This window comes from Alligator sinensis, unplaced genomic scaffold (genome assembly GCF_000455745.1).
Source record: "Alligator sinensis unplaced genomic scaffold, ASM45574v1 scaffold408_1, whole genome shotgun sequence".
In the NCBI taxonomy this organism is placed as follows: domain Eukaryota; kingdom Metazoa; phylum Chordata; order Crocodylia; family Alligatoridae; genus Alligator; species Alligator sinensis.
The window spans coordinates 1,042,826-1,062,123 of record NW_005842319.1 but is presented as its reverse complement, the minus strand read 5'-3'; the positions used below and the strand labels follow the sequence as shown (position 1 = coordinate 1,062,123).

Below are 19,298 nucleotides of genomic sequence, written 5' to 3'. Positions count from 1 at the left end.
TGGATCAGGCCGCCACGCTCCTCTGGATCTCACACAGGGTTTCTATTACCCTGCCGTGTACCCAGAGTCCCCACGAGATGGATGTGGAGTCCTCTTTGGCTTGGGCGGAAACTGTTCAAGCCTTTTATACGGCTAACAGGCCAATCACTAGCCGCCACATGTGAATAATTTAGCACTAGCCAATCACGGTGAACGAATCTGCATACCGGTGGCGGGAACTCTTTTGCACCGTGCATTCCTCTTGCAACATGAACAATGCACTCTGCAAAAGAAGCTGCAGAAAAGGCGGGAATCTGGTCCCTGCACCGGGGTTTCCTCTGCAACAGGAAACACTCCCGTGCAATGCTCTGCAACTTGACGGGGATAATTCTGGTGCCGAAGCACACACACATAATCATGCCTTTTGGGTCATGACAAAAGGTCTTGATCTCCCACTGATCGAGCTATTTTTTCATTTCCTAGTTGTTTTATCTGCTACCACTGGGGATTTCTCCCCACTATAGTTTCACAGCTTTCCAGATCTTTGCTGTGCCTGCTTCTTACCTCAGACCTGAAACATAATGCTTCGTATTTGAAAGCTTGTCTTAGTCTGTCCCAGTCGTGCACTTTTACTGACACAACTCCTTGCCTCTCATTTAATTGTGAAGACATTGTCATTTTTTTCAGATTGTCCTGATTTTAGTGCTGAGAATGAAAATCAAGTTGCAAAAACATACAAACCATTATGACAAAATAACCCCCTTCCCCCCCCCAAAGTAGAAGGGAAAGCATAAGCCAGGGTGGGCAAAATGCAGCCTGCAGGCCGGATGTAGCCCGCCAGACTATTCTATTCAGCCTGTGGGACCCCTAAAAAATTTAGAAAATTAATTGTTACCTGCCCCTGACTGCCTGTCATGTGGCCCTTGATGGCTTGCCAAAACTCAGTAAGCAGCCTTCCACCCGAAATAATTGCCCGCCCCTGGCATAAGCTGAGGTCCGTGAACATAAATCATTCTAATGAATGATTATAATAAAAATATTTTATCCATGCTTGATTCCTCTAAATGCAATTTTGTTCCAGTAGATAAATTCACAAACAAATTGTTATGCAGAAGTTACGAGATACAAATACATAATTTCACATTGATCTTATATTTTGTATACAGTGTATTTTATCGATGGAGAATGTTACATTTTTTACCCATTCTGATAAGTTTTAATATGGCATATTTTTAGAAGACTGTGTATTTTAGAAGTAGAGAGATGCCAGTGTGTAGTTGGTACCGGTGAAGGGTTAAATATTTAGAGAAATAAGTTCTTTTTATAATGGCACAGTAATTAAAAGGATTCTCTGCCTGTAGGTATTGTGTTTTGGAGTGAAAAACTACTGTTTGAAGGCAGCGTGCAAAAGAGCTATTAGAAGGTCTCTGTTGAGAACCTGAAGGCCTCTTGCTAATATTTCATGAGTAACTTTCTGGGTCCTAGTAAACACTGCAGCTACTATGGAGTATTTTCAGGATTGGGGCCATTTTTTCCCTCTTCCCAATATTAAGTGCTGTATAAACCTCCTTTTTTCTGGTGCCACTGATAAAGTAATAACCAATCAATAGTATCTAATTCTGCTGATTCTAATAATCTTTACTTGTACATTGTTCTAAGTATTTCCAGCAAAGGCAAAGTAAGCAGCCTATTATTAGTATGCCTATTGGAATTCTATATAAATATTAACATTGTCCATTTAACCAAAAGAAGAGCTTCTTATTTATAAATCTCGTAATACTGGAAACATTATCCTTTTAAAGTTAAGCATGTTTTCATAAAATTTTATATAGTTGAACAAAGTTGGCAAGCAAAATAGTTAGGGCAAGCTGACAATTCAAATTTCTTTTCCTTCAAAAGCTATTTTTTTAAGTTGTTGAAAGTTAATTACTTAAGAGACATAAGCAATGCATTTATTGAGATAACTGATGTAGTACATCCTACATTTTAACTACTGGAACCAAAGGGCACATGTAAACTAAATGAAGGGCATGTGCGCATGACACTTAAAGCAGGTTAAATACTTTTGCACCGCTTTAATGGTGTTGGTGTTTGCATGCGTCAGCGGCGTTTGTACATTAATTTCAGCTGCTGAAATGCACCTTAAATGACTTTGGCGTGCAGCAAACTAAAACACCTCCAAGGAGTTTTAGTTTTAGTTTGCTGATCTATAGCCGTGGAGCAAAGCAACTGGCTCTGTGCGGCTCAGGGACTGTACCAGCAGCCTGTGCCGGCAGCCTGGCAGCTGCCTGGGAAGGCAGGCTCCACTGAAGAAGAGAAAGAAAATAGCGGCAAGCCTGATCTTTTTTTTTTTTTTTCCCCTTGGAGCCTGCCTGCCTGAGCTGTGCAGGGGCCTGGTCCTTCCCTCCACGGCTGCGGTGCCCCCCAGGACCACCCGAGCAGGTCCCTGGGGGTGGGGCCGCCGGTGCCACGGAGGGACACACCAGCTCTCCCCTTTCCCTCACAGCCCAGGGACCGCTCCACCCACTGGCAGCTCATCCTCCCCTCCCCACTGCCAGAGAGGCAGGTAGGACACAGGTGTACACAACACGAGCGTTTACCTCACCCAAAATTTAAGCGATGTTTTTAAAAACCCACTGCTTCAATTTAGGACCCCCATTTTGTCTACACATGCCCAAAGTTACTAATTGCCAACAGCATATGATGGCATGTCTTTGAAATGAGGAATAGAATGGTAGCTGCTAACTACAGCTACGTGCTTTTTGCATTTGATAAAAAAAGTTTTCATCTTTTTTTTTCCCTTACACGGGCTGCATTTTAGCTTGCCATGACTCACCCAAGCCATCACTTAAACTTTGGAATGAATCCAGACCATGCAAGAAATTCGTTATCCAACTGTGGAATTCGACAGCCCAAGTATGGAGACCGAAAAGTCCATCACATGCACATGAGAAAAAAAGGTATGCAGTTAAGACATCCGTTTTCTCTCTCGCAAGTAAAATTGCCATCAGCAAGTAGTTATTTGGCCTATCTTCTTCTGAGAAATATCACCATTCATCCAATATAGAAGATAACAGTGCTTGTGCATAAATTACTAGATTCTGTGAATTAGTAAGCAACTGATGAAATAAGCAAGGATAAAGTATTACAGAATATATTTTGTGTTATTTTAGCAAGCATAGCTTTTTCTTGTTGTATATTTCACAACAGAGTAAGAATGCTAAAGTTATTTCATAAAACTGATGACGTCTTGGTAAATGAAACTTGTTTGTAATGCTGCAGTGTAATCCTTGCTAAAATGTGTGGTCTATCTGCTGCACAGCTTTACACCTCTATATATGCAGTGTAGTTGTACAAATGTCTGTTATTTATATGGTGTTTAGGGTCTTGCTGTGTCTCATTTGACCCTGACCTTTCTGTACCCTTTTGTCTGGCACTGTGAATGTAAAAGCAGTTTGCAGTGGGCAGGTATCTACTAGTGGGATCTATAAAGGGTATTCCTGAATAAATACCTTCCTGATATAATTAAACTCTAAATCTACGATATTTCTGCTTTCCTAATGATTCAACAGTTGTGTTTTAGATGAGCAATGATATTTTTGTATGCCAATAACAAAGTAATATACAAAGTAATTGCTTAAAATCTGTTCAGATCTATTCAAAGAGTTTGTGAATATACATACTAAATTTGTATTTCTTTTTTATATTTACAGGAATAAATACCTTGATAAATATTATGTCACGTCTTGGGCAAGATGACCCAGCCCCTTCTAGGTAAAGAAAACAGCCGGTACTTTAGCTTGTAATGTTTTTAGATAAGTCAACATGCATACATGAACACAATTTTTGTGGCCGTAAAAGAAAAATTAAATAGTTTGTTAATAACACAGCTTGATTATTTAAGTAGCTGTGTGAAGGAAGGAAACGTCTGCACTCGTATGTATACAACAAAAAGAAACTCTTTCCAAAAGTATTGAACATTTTGTGAAGCAGGACTGTTAACCAAATCAGATGGTTTATTGTCAGTGAGAACTTTGAAAAAGTGTGTCGGGGGCGGGGACAGTAAGAGTAATGAATGGAAAGTTGGGCTTGGGGAATCTTATTTTGAAGTCCTAAAAACATCACTTGCCAGAGATGCCCTGCACATCCTTTCAAAGTGACACAGAAAACTGAAGTACTAGCTTTGTCAGGCATGCAATAGCTATGAATTTAAGAGCTCTTAAGGAGAATCTGCTTCAGTCTAGAAAGCATAAAAGAGCATTTGAACATCTGTGCTTTGGTAACTGAAAAGGTTGACAGCAAAATGCTACATGTGTTTTACTTTTCATTGTAGTTGAACACTTGTTGTGAAGTACCTTCTGTGCCCCCTTTATTAATGGTGTGCAATATCTTACCTCATGAATAATCCCATTGAAATCAGTGAGGCTACCAAACATGAGTAAACAACACAAAATCCAGTCCAAAATAAGGACTTTTCTACAGTATAGAATGCCCTGCAATAACTATTTCAGCACTGCTGTGCCAGGAGAGCCCCCTGTCTTAGTGTAGATGAAGTATGTATAAGGTGGTTCTCTGCTAGCATAGTTATACCACCTCCCTGAATGACAAGGTTCCTAAGCCATGTGGATTTATGCCCCATTATAGTATAGTCGGGCATGAGCTGATGCTGCATCCAGTTCATCCCACCAATGCAAATAATAGCAGGGGCAAGTGGCAGCAGTGGCTGAAATAGGCAGGTAAAAGAGTGCCTGAAGTAGGAGGTGCAAAGCACCCAACTGTACTACTGTGCTGCTGCAGATTTGATGCCATGATTTGTACATCCTGCCCCCCACAAGCCTTTTGTGTAGGACACATCCTGCAGTTTGGGAAACACTGACTTAACTGTTGACATAGCTGTATCTGTGCCAGGTGTTTTGTAGTCCTTGACACACAGAACATTAGGATGGAAGGGACCTCAGGAGATCATCTAGACCAACCCCCTGCTCAAACCAGCTCAAACCAGGACCAGTCCCAACTATATCATCCTACACAAGGCTTTGTCTAGCTGAGTCTTAAAAATCTCCAAGGATGGAGATACCACCTCCTCTTTGGGTAACTTGTTCTAGTGCTTTTAGTTTTCCCTAATATCTAACCTAAACTTTCCTTGCTGAAACTTGAGACCGCTGTTCTTTATCCTATTATCTGCCACCACTGAAAACAGACTAGCTCCATCCTCTTTGGAAACAACCTTCAGGTAGTTGAAGGCTGATATTAAATTCCCCCTCAATCTTCTCTTCTCCAGGTTAAATAAACCCAGTTCTCTTATATATGGTCTTTCATCCACTGCCAGCATCCAGCCAATGTAGTTATGTCATCAGGGCAGGGTTTTAAAAACCAATGGGGCCAGGAAGCAGGCTCAGACATTTTTAGTGATGGAAATCTCAGAAATTTCTACTGCTAAAAATAACACCTGTTTCTGACATGCGTAAGGCCTTAACCCTCACCAGCCTATGGCTCACAATGCCTTGAAAGTAATACATTGCAAACATCATCATTTACTCTCTGTCCACTTCACTTTTAACTTTTTAATTGCCTGCTGCTGTGAGCAATGGAGGGTCCTCTTGCATTGAAGCTGTGGGTTTGGAAATCATTATGCTAACATAATCTATAATTACAAAATACTATTTGTAAGCATTCATCCAATATCCATCAGAGACTAAACTTTCCTCCCAAAGGAAAAGAAAAACAGCACCTATTAGTCAGCCTTTCTTAAGTAAAAGCTATGCTTCTAAGAGCTGTGTTTTCCATTATGTCTCCATAGAGAGGAGTTATAGTATCACTGACAATTATTGCTTTGTGCAGCATTGCTGCTTGAAGCCCATGGGCCCCTATACATGTGCAGGGAGGTTGCTCCAGTGCCCTGTAATTACAGCACATTGGAGCAGACTTGGTTAATCAAATCTGCTGGAGTGTGGTAATTACCATGCTCCAGCAAACTCCAGCGTCACATGTATCAGCATCCCCGCACTGAAAAATGGCAGCGGGGCACTTTAAACAAAAGCTCGTTTAATGAGCTTTAAGTTCAAAGTTCCTACCACTATTTTTCAGTGCAGGGATACTGATACACATGATGCCTCCAGGGTCATAGAATCATAGGGCTGGAAGGGATCCTGAAGGATCATCAGGTCCAGCCCCCTGCATGAGCAGGGAAGACATTTGGGGTCAAATGACCTCAGCCAGGTGACTGTCTAGTCTTCTCTTGAAGACCTCTAGGGTAGATGATTGCACCACCTCTGAGGGGAGCTTGTTCCATAGTCTGGACACCCTAGCTGTAAAGAAGTTTTTCCTAATGTTCAGCCTGAAACTATCTTCCAGGAGTTTGTCGCCATTGTTTCTAGTTTTTCCCCAGGGCGCCCTGGTGAACAGTTGTTCACCGAGCCCTTGATGTATGCCTCTGATATAGCAGTAAGCCGCAATCAGGTCCCTTCTCAGCCTTCTTTTCTTTAGGCTGAGGAGTCCGAGATCCTTTGGCCTGTCCTCGTATGGCTTGCCATGCAAGTCCCTGATCATGTGGGTGGCCCTTTTCTGGACCCTCTCAAGATTCAGCAGGTCCTTGTTGAAGTGCGGCACCCAGAATTGGATGCAGTACTCCAGCTGCGGGTCGGCCCGTGTTGAGTAAAGTGGGAGAATCACGTCTTTGGATTTACTGGAGATGCATCAATTGATGCATGCCAGAGTTTTATTGGCCCTAGTGGCTACTGTGTCGCATTGCCGGCTCATATTCATGCTGGGGTCTATTGTTACCCCCAGATCCCTTTCATCTGTAGTGCTGGTCAGGTTAGTGATGCCCAGCCTGTCAGTGTGCTGGGAGTTCTTCCTTCCCAGATGCAGCCCTTTGCATTTCTTTACATTGAACCTCATCTGGTTTTGTTCTGCCCAACATGCCAGCCTGTCTAGGTCTGCTTGTCTCTGCAGCCTGTCTGTGGGTGTATCCGCACAGCCCCATATCTTGGTGTCATCCGTGAACTTGGCCAATGGGCTTTTCACTCCCTCATCCAGGTCGTTCATAAACATATTGAACAGCACTGGGCCAAGTACCAACCCCTGGGGTACGCCGCTGCCCACATCTCGCCAGGACGACACCGATCCATTCATCTGGACTCTTGTGTCCTACCCTGCAACCAGTTTCACACCCGCTTGATGATCCCGCAGTTGAGCCCGATATACTTCAGTTTTATAAATGTGTATAAGTGCCCTTTCAGTATGTACCAAGGTGTGCTTTATAAGAAGTCAGTTGGGTTACTTAATTATTTAAGGGGAGAGAATGACAATAAAAGCTGCAAATTTCTTGAAAAGTGACCACTGAAAAGAAACTTCCCATGAATGTAGCTCCAGTTCTACAAATATCACATTTGTGAAGTCAGTGGAATTACATACTTACTTGAACTTACGAATGTGCATAAGAGTTTGAAAACTATTGTATCTTATGTACTACATTCCTTTCTTTTTCAGTGACAATTCCCTGCTGTCTTTCAGTTATAAATAAAACTTTTAAAGCGAGGAAGGCATGAAAGAAGGGAAGCTTCAAGCAAAACAAAAAAACCCAGTCTGGAGTGCTCTTACAAGTAATAAAATAGATTAGACAGAGGAGGTCTAGAGGAAAGCTAAACTTATTAATAATTTAATAGTGTATTTGATGCTCTGAAAAACAGAAGCACTTCTAGCATGCGTGTCAAACATATCGCCATGAGCCAAATCTGGCCTGAAGAGCTCCATTATCTGGCCCCCAGTGATGCCCCTGGATCTGAATTGATTGGGACCAGCCCTGCAAGTAGGATTAGATCTGTGCCACACTCAGCACCTGCCCTAGCCGCTCAGGGATCCATTGTACATGTGGTACCTGCCCTAGCCACTCCAGGATGGGCGCCATATGCAGTGTAGATCCTGGAGTTGCCAGAGTGGGTGCCGTGGGTGCTAGATCCAGGAGGAGGAATGGCCTATGGGTCTGCTGGCCGGCCCATGGACTGGCCTCACTTTTCTCATCTGATTTATAGACTCCCTTGTAGCTATGACACAGTGATAGCCTACTGCAGAATCAACACACTCAGGAAGTTGCTTATCATACACACATCCGTAGTAGCATATACAAGACTGAAGTTGTTAATTTATTTGAAATCATCTGGTGCCCATGGCAATGTACAAAAAAACTCAGTCACAGTATGGTGTTCCACACTGTTAGTCAGAAATACTGCTTCCTGTCTCTTTGTTAAATGCCAACAATAACATATAGTAAAACATATAAAGATTCAAAGACTCTGGCTGTCATCCCTGAGTTTGATAACCCAGATATTCATGACTGCATATCACAAGGAAAAGTGTCAAAAAAGGAAAGCAGACAGAACCAAACTCCTTTCCCTGCCTGATCAGCAAATGAATTAAACTTTTTTTTTACTCTCTTTATTGCACAATTATTCATGAAGTTTACTGAAGTTGAATCTCAAATCTTTGCAGGATTAACCACAACGAGCGTCTAGAATTTCTGGGAGATGCTGTAGTAGAATTCTTAACGAGGTAAGGGTGGAATTTTTCTATAACATTCTTCATTGTCTTTCTCGTTAATCAAATGTGTATGTTACATCTTAACATTTGGTTTTGTTATGCTTCAAAGCTTTTGTGCTTCGACTGTATAATGTAGACCATGCATACAAATGTCTGCGTTGTTTATTTTCTAAATATAAGTAAATGTACAAATATTATATAAATTATATATGTAGTAAAATTGTGCCAAGGACTGCAAAATTTTAAGAGTTCCACATCTGCGTATGCATAGTTTGAAGTCTCTTCCAATACTGAAGCTGTAAAGAATAAGATTACAGGATGAAAAGCTAGTGTCTCTATCCTGTCAGATATAATTTAAAGTTGCTCGTGACAGTAAGAAAATAATTTGTCTTGGGTCAAATTCCTTACAGTATATATCCAGTTTGTAAAGAAAATAATCTCTCTTTTAAAAAATGTCATTTTGTTTCCATGGATATTCTTGGTCTTTTCCCCTCTAATCTCAAGTGAGAAGTGTTTACAAGTAAAACCAAGTGTGTAGAAATTTCTAAGGGGATTTATTCTGTAAACCTTAGTCCTGAAGGACATAGCTTGCACCTTTCGTATAAATGACATAAATATATTTACATTCAGACATGTACTATTTAAAAATAAAACATTCGCAGTGCATCAAAAATTGCAACCATTTTGCTCAGCTGAGTCTTAGGGAAGTAATGACGAGTATTAGAAGATTATGAAAGTACTCAAACATGCCTCTCTGAATCTTGCTCGAGTGAGTCATCTTTGTGAATAGTGTTGTCTGTAACAAAAAGCAATCGGAAAATTCAGTGAGAAAAGGTGTGTATCCATTCCAAGTTCCCTTATCTGATAATTTTTAATATGGAAATAGTTAGATAACTTAGAGAACTGTTTAAAAGAAGCTAATAGTGTCATAGGTCATATAAATCCTCTTGTATATCCTTTTCCCGATACCTATTAGCTATTCTCAATTAAAAGCTAAGTCCTGTAAACAAACAACACTTAGGGTTTCAGCTTCAGTTTAGCAGGAATGGGGAGGAGCCAGCTAAATATTAAGCTCTGTCCCTCTTCTATACAACCATAACCCCGGAAAAATCTTTTTTTTCTTCGTTTTGCCTTTCAAAACAAGTTGCATATTATATTCTAAGGTGTGTTGTATATGAGAAAATACAATATTTGCATCAATTTCTATTCAAGGAATTAATTACATGCTTACTTAACTGAAGCATGTATTTAAGTTGCATGTATTTCAAGGCCTTTTCTGGTTGCTTTGCTTGAATTGGGGTCCTTAATTTTATTGTCTTAACATGTTATTAACAAATCTATTCTTAAATAACCTAAATAATTTCACTTCATCAGAAAAAATGCTATCTCACTCTTTGTTCAGGTAATTAATACATATATTAGCTGCACTGAGTTATGTAAGACTTTATATGCTGTGGTATCTCGCAAGAAATTTATCATTTAACATGCAGGTTTTAAATACTTGAAATAAGATAACAATATGATCGATCAAAATTCCTATCTATTGTATTGAAAATAGGAGCCCAAAGGTCAAGTGACTAGTAATTTTGATTACTTTAACTTCCATGTAGCTAGCTTTTGAGGGGACCTAATTTAAAGGTTGCTTCATGGTATCTCAGGTTGGGTCTCTATAAATTGAGGTACCCAAAATCATGACTATTACTTTAACCTGTCTTGGCTGGGTCATTTAATTCAATCTTTTTCTTGACTCATAGCCCATTTGTAACCCATGGTTGTACTGTTTCCTTAAGTTAGTTCCTAAATTTTCTCATGAAGGACTTCATTAAGCACATTTTAAAAGTCTCCATTTTTGTTAATTTTTTACTCTTCATTCTGTTAATGACATTTGACTGCCTGTCAGAAGCAAGGTAGTTTGTTCTGCTCTGTCTGTCAGCCCCTGCATCCAGCCTCATTCCAGTGGATCTTCAGTCAAGCTCACGGTTTCTTCGTATTTTACAGACAGCTCAGTTGTTTTATGGACTTTATGAACAAACATTTTTAGCCTTTTCTTTAGCAACCCTATAGGGTTAAACACCTATAGGTCTGTGACATAAAGTAGCTAGAGACTGATGGTTCCTACCTGTGTTTCGTCCCCCAGATCGTCGGTTCCCCTCCCCGCCTTGGGTTTGGGTCCAACCTGCTGCTGAAGATAATAGAGGCAATCTCAAGTATTTCAAAATTGCCTACAAAGTAATAAAAACTTTCTTTGCTTAGTCTTTGTTTTAAAAAGATCATTTTCTTACTTCCAGTGAGATTTTCTGGGGACTGTGAGAACATGATAGGGTGTCAGCATTCCACAGAGCTGCACAAAATTGATATGGGCATCTTGAATCTAAAGCATTTGAGTGACTTTTCCTTTTCTTTTTCAGTGTTCATCTGTACTATCTGTTTCCAACTCTAGAGGAAGGAGGACTAGCTACGTATCGCACTGCCATCGTTCAGAATCAGCATCTTGCTATGTTGGCTAAGGTATGTGCAGACCTTTTAATCTCTTTCTTTGTATGAATTAGTTTGCTGTGATATCTGGGAGTAGGTGGCTGGTTCTTGCTGCCCAATTTATATTAGTGTCTTTACCATATACTTTGAATTTGATTTTGATCACTAGTCATGTTATCAGGAGTTTTGAAGATAGGCTTTGAGTCTATCTTCAGTCACATGAGACACTGCAAACCATCTGCACCATCGGCTGCAATATCCACTGTGTCTCACAGACGAAAGAATGCCAATCAGACTTTGAGGAAGTAATATTTGAAATAGAGGGACCATTCAAGAGGAGGGTGTACTTCAGCTATAGGACAGAATGTGAGGATTTCCATTATTTAGTTATCCATTTATTTAAACTTTTTGGAGTTATACTTATCAATACTAAATAGGTAACTAGTGTGATGCTAACTAGATAATGGAAAATCAAATTTGGTAATTATAGGAGGCCATATGGCAATATACGTACAAAGAAAATCCAAGGGAGAAAAACCTCTTTGATTATTTTCTAATTTGAATGTCAGATAACACAAACCTGAAGAGTGAACAAAAAGCTTTAGTAATATATAATGTGGAAAAAAGAAGGTTCTCTATGAATTTAGTATATTAGATTTCATGAATTACATTTTAGTAACTTTTTTCTCTGATAATTAAGGTAAAACTATCACACAGACCCAATTTTAAATTATTTTCACAAAGATTTGGCAATCTCTTCTTCAGCCATGGTTTTGTTAACCAGTGAAAATCTTGCCACGTGCTTTTTTTTGTTGTTGTTACTCCCCTCACTGCCCTTTTTTAAAATTAGTCCTACAAGTTGCAGACTTACTAACATAAGGCAATAGATTGCAAAAGACTAATGTGTTGTGTATAGTCTATGGTTTCAGAATGCCCTTTTAATCCTTTCTCCATAGCCACTCAATAATTTAAACAAGTGGTATCTACTCCAGAGTTACTGTCAAAGTTCGTGTGATTACTTTTATATCCTCTTGATGTTCATTTCTTAAGAAGGCTAGTGGGGCAGGAAATGAACACAGTAATTTTCTTCCATGTGGCTTCTTTAAGTGTGTAATGAGAGACACTATGTAGATTACAGAAAATGACTGAGAAACTTTTGAATTGAGACTTCATTTATAAATAAGTTGTTTAAACTGCCTGACACTTGAATTCATTTTCTCATTTTAAATCCTGTTCAGGTTCATATGCCCTTAAAAACGTGTTCATAATATTTTGAACAAAATAATAATATAATTATATAATAATGTAAGACCTATAATAATCTGACTATAAGATGACCCCCAATAATTTGATTCTGTATATGGAAAAAATATATTTTTTATAATTTTCTAGGTGTAGAATTTAATTTTCAGAGAGTTGTCTTGAATTTGTCCACCTTCCACTGCTACAACAGGGAAAATAGTGGCTACAGAAGGGAGTCAGGTGGCTGAGGTGCCCTCTGCTCCCCCCACCACTTCTTCCCTCTGCACAGTCCCTCCCCTCCTTACTGTCAAACCCCACTAACTCCCAAAGCATACTGTGCAAGTGAGCTGCACATGACAGAGGGGAGGGCAGCAGATGCCTGCCCTCCCTTGAAAATTTGAAATGGAAGAAACTAAAAAACACTGACTTTGAAATAAACCTAACTATAGTAATGCACATTATTATAGGTACTACAGGCCTAGTTGGTCCAGAATTGACTCATTTTAACTAGTTACAAACTGCTGCAAGTTTAAGCACATACTTCATAAACATACTTTTGAACACCACTTTTTTACCTTTTTCTATATAGTAGAAATTGCTTGATATTAGTCCACAACCAAAAGGCTCATGACTTATCATATAGTGCATTGGGCAGGTCCCCAGTAGAGGCAACAGTGGTTCAAGCCAGGGTTATCCCACAGCCCAGCACTACTCAGTGCTACCCCCTTCCCCCAAATAATTCACATCCTCATTAGCCCCCCCACACTCATGAGTGGAACTGGGCATTCTTGTCTCAAGTCCTGGGACCCTCTAAAATGTATATGCAGATGAAGCTCAGGGCTGCCTGGTCCATCTCCTCCCTGTAGAGAGTGGAGTCACACTAATCACGTACGACAGGCTAGGAGAGGGGACAACAAAGATTATCAGCTACATAGAAGTTTGGTGATGTTTGCCAGACATTTAAGACTGGTGAAGAAACAGGAATAATTGGAAATGGGAAAGAAAGGCACTTCTCAGCTATGGGAGTGAAAGAGGAAGTCAAAATGTATTTGGTGTAGTGGTTCACCATGACTTTAAAAAAAGTTGGTCCTGAGGGGGACTGAGTACAATGGGCACTATATCTTATTCAGATGAGCTGCACTAACCTTGGCTTGTGGTATGCTGGCCCAATATGAGAGATATTTTATGGGCATGCTGAGCCTGGACTGTATTCAGTCAACTTCATAGTTGCTTTCCATGATTAAGCATATGATAGACAAGGCATTTAATGGGGGAGGAGGCAGGTTGGTATGTGAATATAAGATGAGGGGCTTTCTTTACCCATGCTGATTATGGGCAGAGGACTGTCTTGTATTTGACTAAACATGCTAGATGTATAGCTTATTTGTTCAAATCTAAGATGACCCCCCCAATTATTAGATTGTAGATATTGAAAATGATCAATTTAATTTTCCATAACTAGAATCTAGTTGGTGGAGGGTCCTTTTAAATGCATCAGCCCACCCCTACCACAGGGGAAAGTAGTGACAGGGGAAACAGTGTCTGGGGGGGCAGCAGCCTGCACTATGCCCCTTTCCCCCCTACCTTGCTACTTGTTTCTTGTGCCTGCCTCCCTGCTGTCTGTCCCTCCCCTAGTGCCTTCCTCCTCCTAACCTTTGTCCCCTTCACATTTGCAGCTGTTCTTGCTCTGTCTCAGGGGGAGCTTGAGAGACCTGGCTAGGCCAGGCCAGGCAGTAGCAGTGGTTTGGGCTTCAGCCTCCAGCGTCAGTCGGAGTTGGGATTGGGGCTGGGGCCAAAGCAGCTCCATGAACCTTTTCCCTGCACTTCCCCTGCTTTGTGTGTTTCTTTCCCCATGCTCCACTTCCCCTGCATCCTAGGCATCCCTTTCACCATGCCCCTTCTCCTACACCCTTTCCCTGCACTCCCCTCATTCCATGCATCCCTTCCCCATGATTCCCCTAGCACTACACACCTTTCCCCCATGTTTCCCCTTGGGTGATGTTTCAGTAGACTACTTACCCTTGTTAGTATTCCTATTTTGATCAGATATTGATGCCGTCTTCGGGACCCATCTTTTATTTATCCTGTGTGCCCAAAATGCTGACTTAATTTCAGGATTCCAGTCACCGGTTTCTATACAGCTGAAGTTATTTTATAATAGAAATTTAGAAAATATATCTTTGATCTGCCTTGATGAAATATGAAGTTAAAAATGTATCCAAAAAAAAGGCATTAAGACATCAGGAAAAAAAAATGGGAACTGACATTAGAAGTTGAAAAATAGCCTTTAGGAAGTTTAAATTCAATATAAAAAACAATTAATTTTATTCTTTGATGTCAGTTCTCACAAGCAACTTGCCTCAACATATAAAGTGCAATGTAACTTAATAAGTGATGATTTCTTTTATTCTGTAAAGTGAATAGGTATTAAACCACTGAAAACTCTGTGCTGTTTTTTTTAATTGAAATGCATGTAGACCATACATCTCTGAAATGTTTTAGTTCTCCACCCTCACCTATTAAATACACTCTAGGGGGATGAAGTAGAAAGTTAATGAGAAATTGGTAGTAGAAACTTCCACCGGTTTAGGAAAAACCTATTCTAATACCGTTTTTTGCAAGATACATAAATCTCCCTTTAAAAATCTGTTTTAATGGCTTTGTGTCAAAGATGAATACATAAATGAAAACGAATAACTCCTGCATGCATTTCAATTCCAGAATTATAATATATTAGTACATAATGTATCTGACTCAGTACTTGTGAATCTTACTGGCAAGCTGTGCTGTAGATTATTAAATACATGATGTGAATAGCATGTCTGTGAGAAAAGCAAAGCTAGGTGGCAGTGTGGATTAATACACCAGCCTTCTCCTTGCTGTCAGTAGCAGTATTTATTACTGCCACCTGTTGACCCATCAGTCCCTGTTTACAGAGAGAATCTGCATTTTCATTGGACTGCTCAGTGCTGGTTTTTTTCTCCTTGTGGTTTTTTTTCCTCCTCTTGTTTGTAAGATTTTTCTTCATCTTTAACTCTCACTTCTAGTGCCCCTTCATTGAGGAGCAACATGAAAAAAATAGTATAATGACATCATTCAACCAGCATTGCATTGCATTTCTCCCCTCTTTCTTCCTACATGGTTCACTCTAGCTTTCCCTCCAGTGTTGGTTTTGTAATTTTCTGGGTTTTTTCCACTTAGGAACTTGACTCAGGAATTCAACATCAAACTGTTTGCTTGCATGCTAACAAGCTACATGAGTGACCCAGCTGTATGTTTGAAGGCAGGTTATGTAGTCACTACTTTTCAGTTTTCCTTCAATGCAGTTGCTCTGCAATAATAATACTAAAAACAATAATACTGTCCCACGGCCAAGGTACTTATATAATGACTGACTTCTTAAATATGTGATATTTTTATAGTACAAATGGTCTACAGTTTTGGCTGTCTTTTTCACATGTTGTGTTGATGTTTCTAGAAGCTGGAACTGGACCGGTTTATGCTTTATGCTCATGGACCTGACCTTTGCAGGGAATCAGACCTCCGCCACGCAATGGCAAACTGTTTTGAAGCCTTGATAGGTAAAATTCATACTCTCTGTGGATGCATGCAAGTCTGTGTGCACATGTATGAATGTGTGATGTATTTGTAATATGAATATTCAGCCGTACAAGTGATTTAATTTTCTTGCTCTTTTGCATTATCATTTGTAACCTCCTCAATGCTCTAGCACTTTCTAGCTCCTCCAAGCTCCTCCATGCAGTCTTAGAATTTCATTTGACCAGCAGGGAATACTTCTTTGTCCTGAACGCTGTAGAAATTCCTCTAATACTGCGTTTCTGTTAAGGTGGTCAGGGATTTAGGATAAAGTTGCACATATGAAAAAAATGGGGAAACCTCTCAATGTAATTTTTTTAACTGTAAACAAAAGAGCTGTATATTGTAACTTTGCTTCTTGACTGTTCTGCAGTGAGCATGTCTTTGTAGACTGGTCCTATCCTTAAAGCTTTACTTGTATTCATTATTATCCAGATTTAGCAGACAGTTGCAACCAGGTCACAGAATCGTCTTTTCTTTGTCTGCTTGTTACTTCTTAGTTACTAATGTAGGTGGAACAGGCAACAGCCAAGGACATTTTTTGGGCCTCTTTTCCCCAAAAACAACCTTGGCAATTCAGCAGCTTTAGGAAAAAGAAATATATCAAGTCAGCTTGAAAGGCACTAATGTCATATTCCGTGATTGACTGCTCTGGATCCTAGACAGAAGTAACATTTGTAGTGCTATATGTGCCTTTATAGTACTACAAGAGTTTAGCGGAGAGGTATTCATACCCCTTTTGTAGCACTTACACCATTTTTGTAGCATTAAAGTGCTGCTGATTGAAACAACAACCTCTCTATAGGTCTGCAAAACGTAACGATAGAGATTGTGTGTGGAAAATGAACCATATTGTGATGGGGTCTCTTGGTCCCCCAGCATCCCACAGTGATCTGCTCTTCCTTTCTTCCCTATCACAGGAAGAGGGAGAGAAAGCAGAATGAAAAGTTTATGAGCTCTGCTTCAATGATCAGCAATCACTAGAACTGGAGAGTGAGAATCCCTGTGAGCCTCTCTGCCTCAGTCTTCCAGTTTCAGTAGGGGGGGGAAGGCATAACTGCAGCTCTCTTTCCACCAGGGCCTACAGTAGGTTCACTGATGGACTTTTCTCCTAAGCAGCTCCTTAGTTGAGCAATACTTATAGCACTATATATTGTTATGCCCCAGGTAACAAGTATCAATAAAGAGGGAGAACCATAGAATGTGTCTGCTGTTATCAACCAAATCGGATAAAACGAGGCAGCAGACAGAAGGTCTTCATTGAATCTGTCACAGGAAGGCTCTACTTTATATCGTATTTCATTTATAATTCCTTTTTTATTCCTGTTGAACAGAAATAAACAAAATCTGCTGATAAAAATGTACGTAGATAAACCTAGTCATTCAGATTTATACTTTGCAATCGATAATTCATATATGTTGAGTACAGTATTGACTGTGTAAAATAACTCTTGTTCCAGGCCCCTCTCAAGCTTTTGCACTACACTAGCTCCTAATGCATTTTATGCTGGCCCTGAAAAATATACTGTCATTTGCTTAGACGGTAACAGCTATATGCATTCTGCCTTGGGCTATAATGCATTTCATCTGATGAAGAAGTAAGAGTTCCCCTTTTAACTGTGCTTCACTTTTTCATGAATGCTTTGATCTTTAATTTACAAATAAAAAAAGAAACAGAAAAATGATCGCTAGATTTGTATCTACTGGTATTTCAAATGTTTTCTCCTGGTAGGAGGTGGTAGTTGTTGTATTGCGGGGATCTGATTTACTAAGAAAAGCAGGCCTGCTATTACAAGAAGTTACATGTGTAAGTAAGGTTTTCTAGGGCTGTCTATAAAAGGCCGGAGGTTGTTTGGTGTGGGGGAAGAGAAGCACCTAGGACTCCTTCATTTAATGTTAAGAAATAAATGACCAGAGTCCTTTTCCCTAAAATAAAAACAATGTCCAAAAAATATAAGGAGTGCTCTGGTATCAATACTAACATAATTTATTTCTGGCAAGCTTTTCCACAGATGCCACACACTGTTGTCCGTTCTTACCCATTCTTGTGGCTATTTTCTGAAAAGCTCTAATTACAAAAGCACTAATTATTTCTTGTTTTGGAATAAGGACTTGAAATATGGCAGGGGTCTGACCACTGTGGAGGGCAGTGCCTTTTGCACTACCCGTAAAAATATTGTGTACGTGTGCCCAAGGAAAAAGTAAACACTTGTAGATTATTTGAAACCATTGTTTGGTAGCTAACCTAAGGAAATCCATGCTATAGCTACTATTGCTATCCTCCTAATTTACCCTCTGTTTTATACACATTGGCTGAATATTTCCTTAAATCAGCAGTGGGCAACTTTTTTCTGGCAGTGGGCTAGAATGGCTGAGCTCAGGTTCAAAGTAGGCTAGTGCTAGGATCTGTCTGCTACAGCTGCCACCAGCTGACTGCGGCATAGTATGGGCAAAGTTCCCTGCTCCCCAAGCACGGCATGATGTAGTACAGTACAGACTAAGTCAACCACTGCCTTGGCCCACAGCTCTGCTGGCCATATCTAGCCTGCAGGCCATAGTTTGCCAGCCTGTGTCGTCTTAAATTACATGCATATTTGTATATGCCTTCTGTGCATGTGTATAGCAGATAACACACAGGACACCATCCTAGTTGGAGCTCTTGGATACTAGTTGTTACTAGTATTATTTTTTTGTCATTCCCCTCTGATCTTGCTCTAAAGCATTCATTTCAAACCATGACCCAAGACATCATTTTGGTTTTATTCCTATATAAAATTGCTGCTAAGGCCTCAGAGTTTTAACAACAGAGCACTCAGTATGCTAATACACCAAACTTTGGGGTTTGGGACAGGAAAAAGAATATTACTGTAATAGAGCAGTGGTTTTCAACCTTTTTTTATTTGCATATCCTTAAAATTTGAATGGAGGTGCGGAGCCCTTTGGACATTTTGAATTGCAGGTGCAGACCCCTTTGAATTGTAAGTGTGGGTATTCACATACTTTTGATTGATCATAGTCCTCTTTTGCAGACCCCTTAGACATAGTCTGCACACCCCCAGACCCTACGGGAGAAAAAAATTGAACAATGTGGAATACTGGGACTGACAGGTTTGAAAGCAGAGCAGAATATTGCCAAGAGGCAGAATATACACAGTTTATACCTCAATGTTGCAATTTATTTCATAGTTATCAGTTTCCATATGTACATAGGCGACTAGTAGGAAGGTAAGGGGGGGCACATGCCCTCTCTGACAGGGCCGTCTCTGCCACTGCCAGCAGCTTATGCAGGTGCTCGCCAGCCCCGTCCCCTCTGCCGGCTTCTGCAGGTGCCCCCCCAGACTCAGGAGGCACCAGTCACCCATGCATATACATATAATGTAAAAGAGAATTTTAGCTACCTGATGACTTGAAAAAATGTATAACGTACGATTACAAGTAACTTCTTCTGGCACATCATTTGGCATTCC

The 19,298-nt window shown here is 40.1% G+C and overlaps 1 protein-coding gene across 7 annotated transcripts in view; it reads left to right on the top strand.

Annotated features, from left to right (window-relative positions):
* Positions 1–19,298, top strand: part of DROSHA (drosha ribonuclease III) — a 123,820-nt gene that overhangs the window by 73,641 nt on the left and 30,881 nt on the right. For all 7 annotated transcript variants that reach the window (XR_003095207.1, XM_014522220.2, XM_025209954.1 and 4 more), the window contains 5 exons: positions 2,801–2,939; positions 3,693–3,753; positions 8,470–8,529; positions 10,926–11,025; positions 15,713–15,815. Coding sequence is in view for 6 of the 7 variants with exons in the window: in XM_014522220.2 (XP_014377706.1) it covers positions 2,801–2,939; positions 3,693–3,753; positions 8,470–8,529; positions 10,926–11,025; positions 15,713–15,815 (463 nt within the window). In the remaining variant the exon portion in view is untranslated. The remainder of the gene's footprint in view (positions 1–2,800; positions 2,940–3,692; positions 3,754–8,469; positions 8,530–10,925; positions 11,026–15,712; positions 15,816–19,298) is intronic.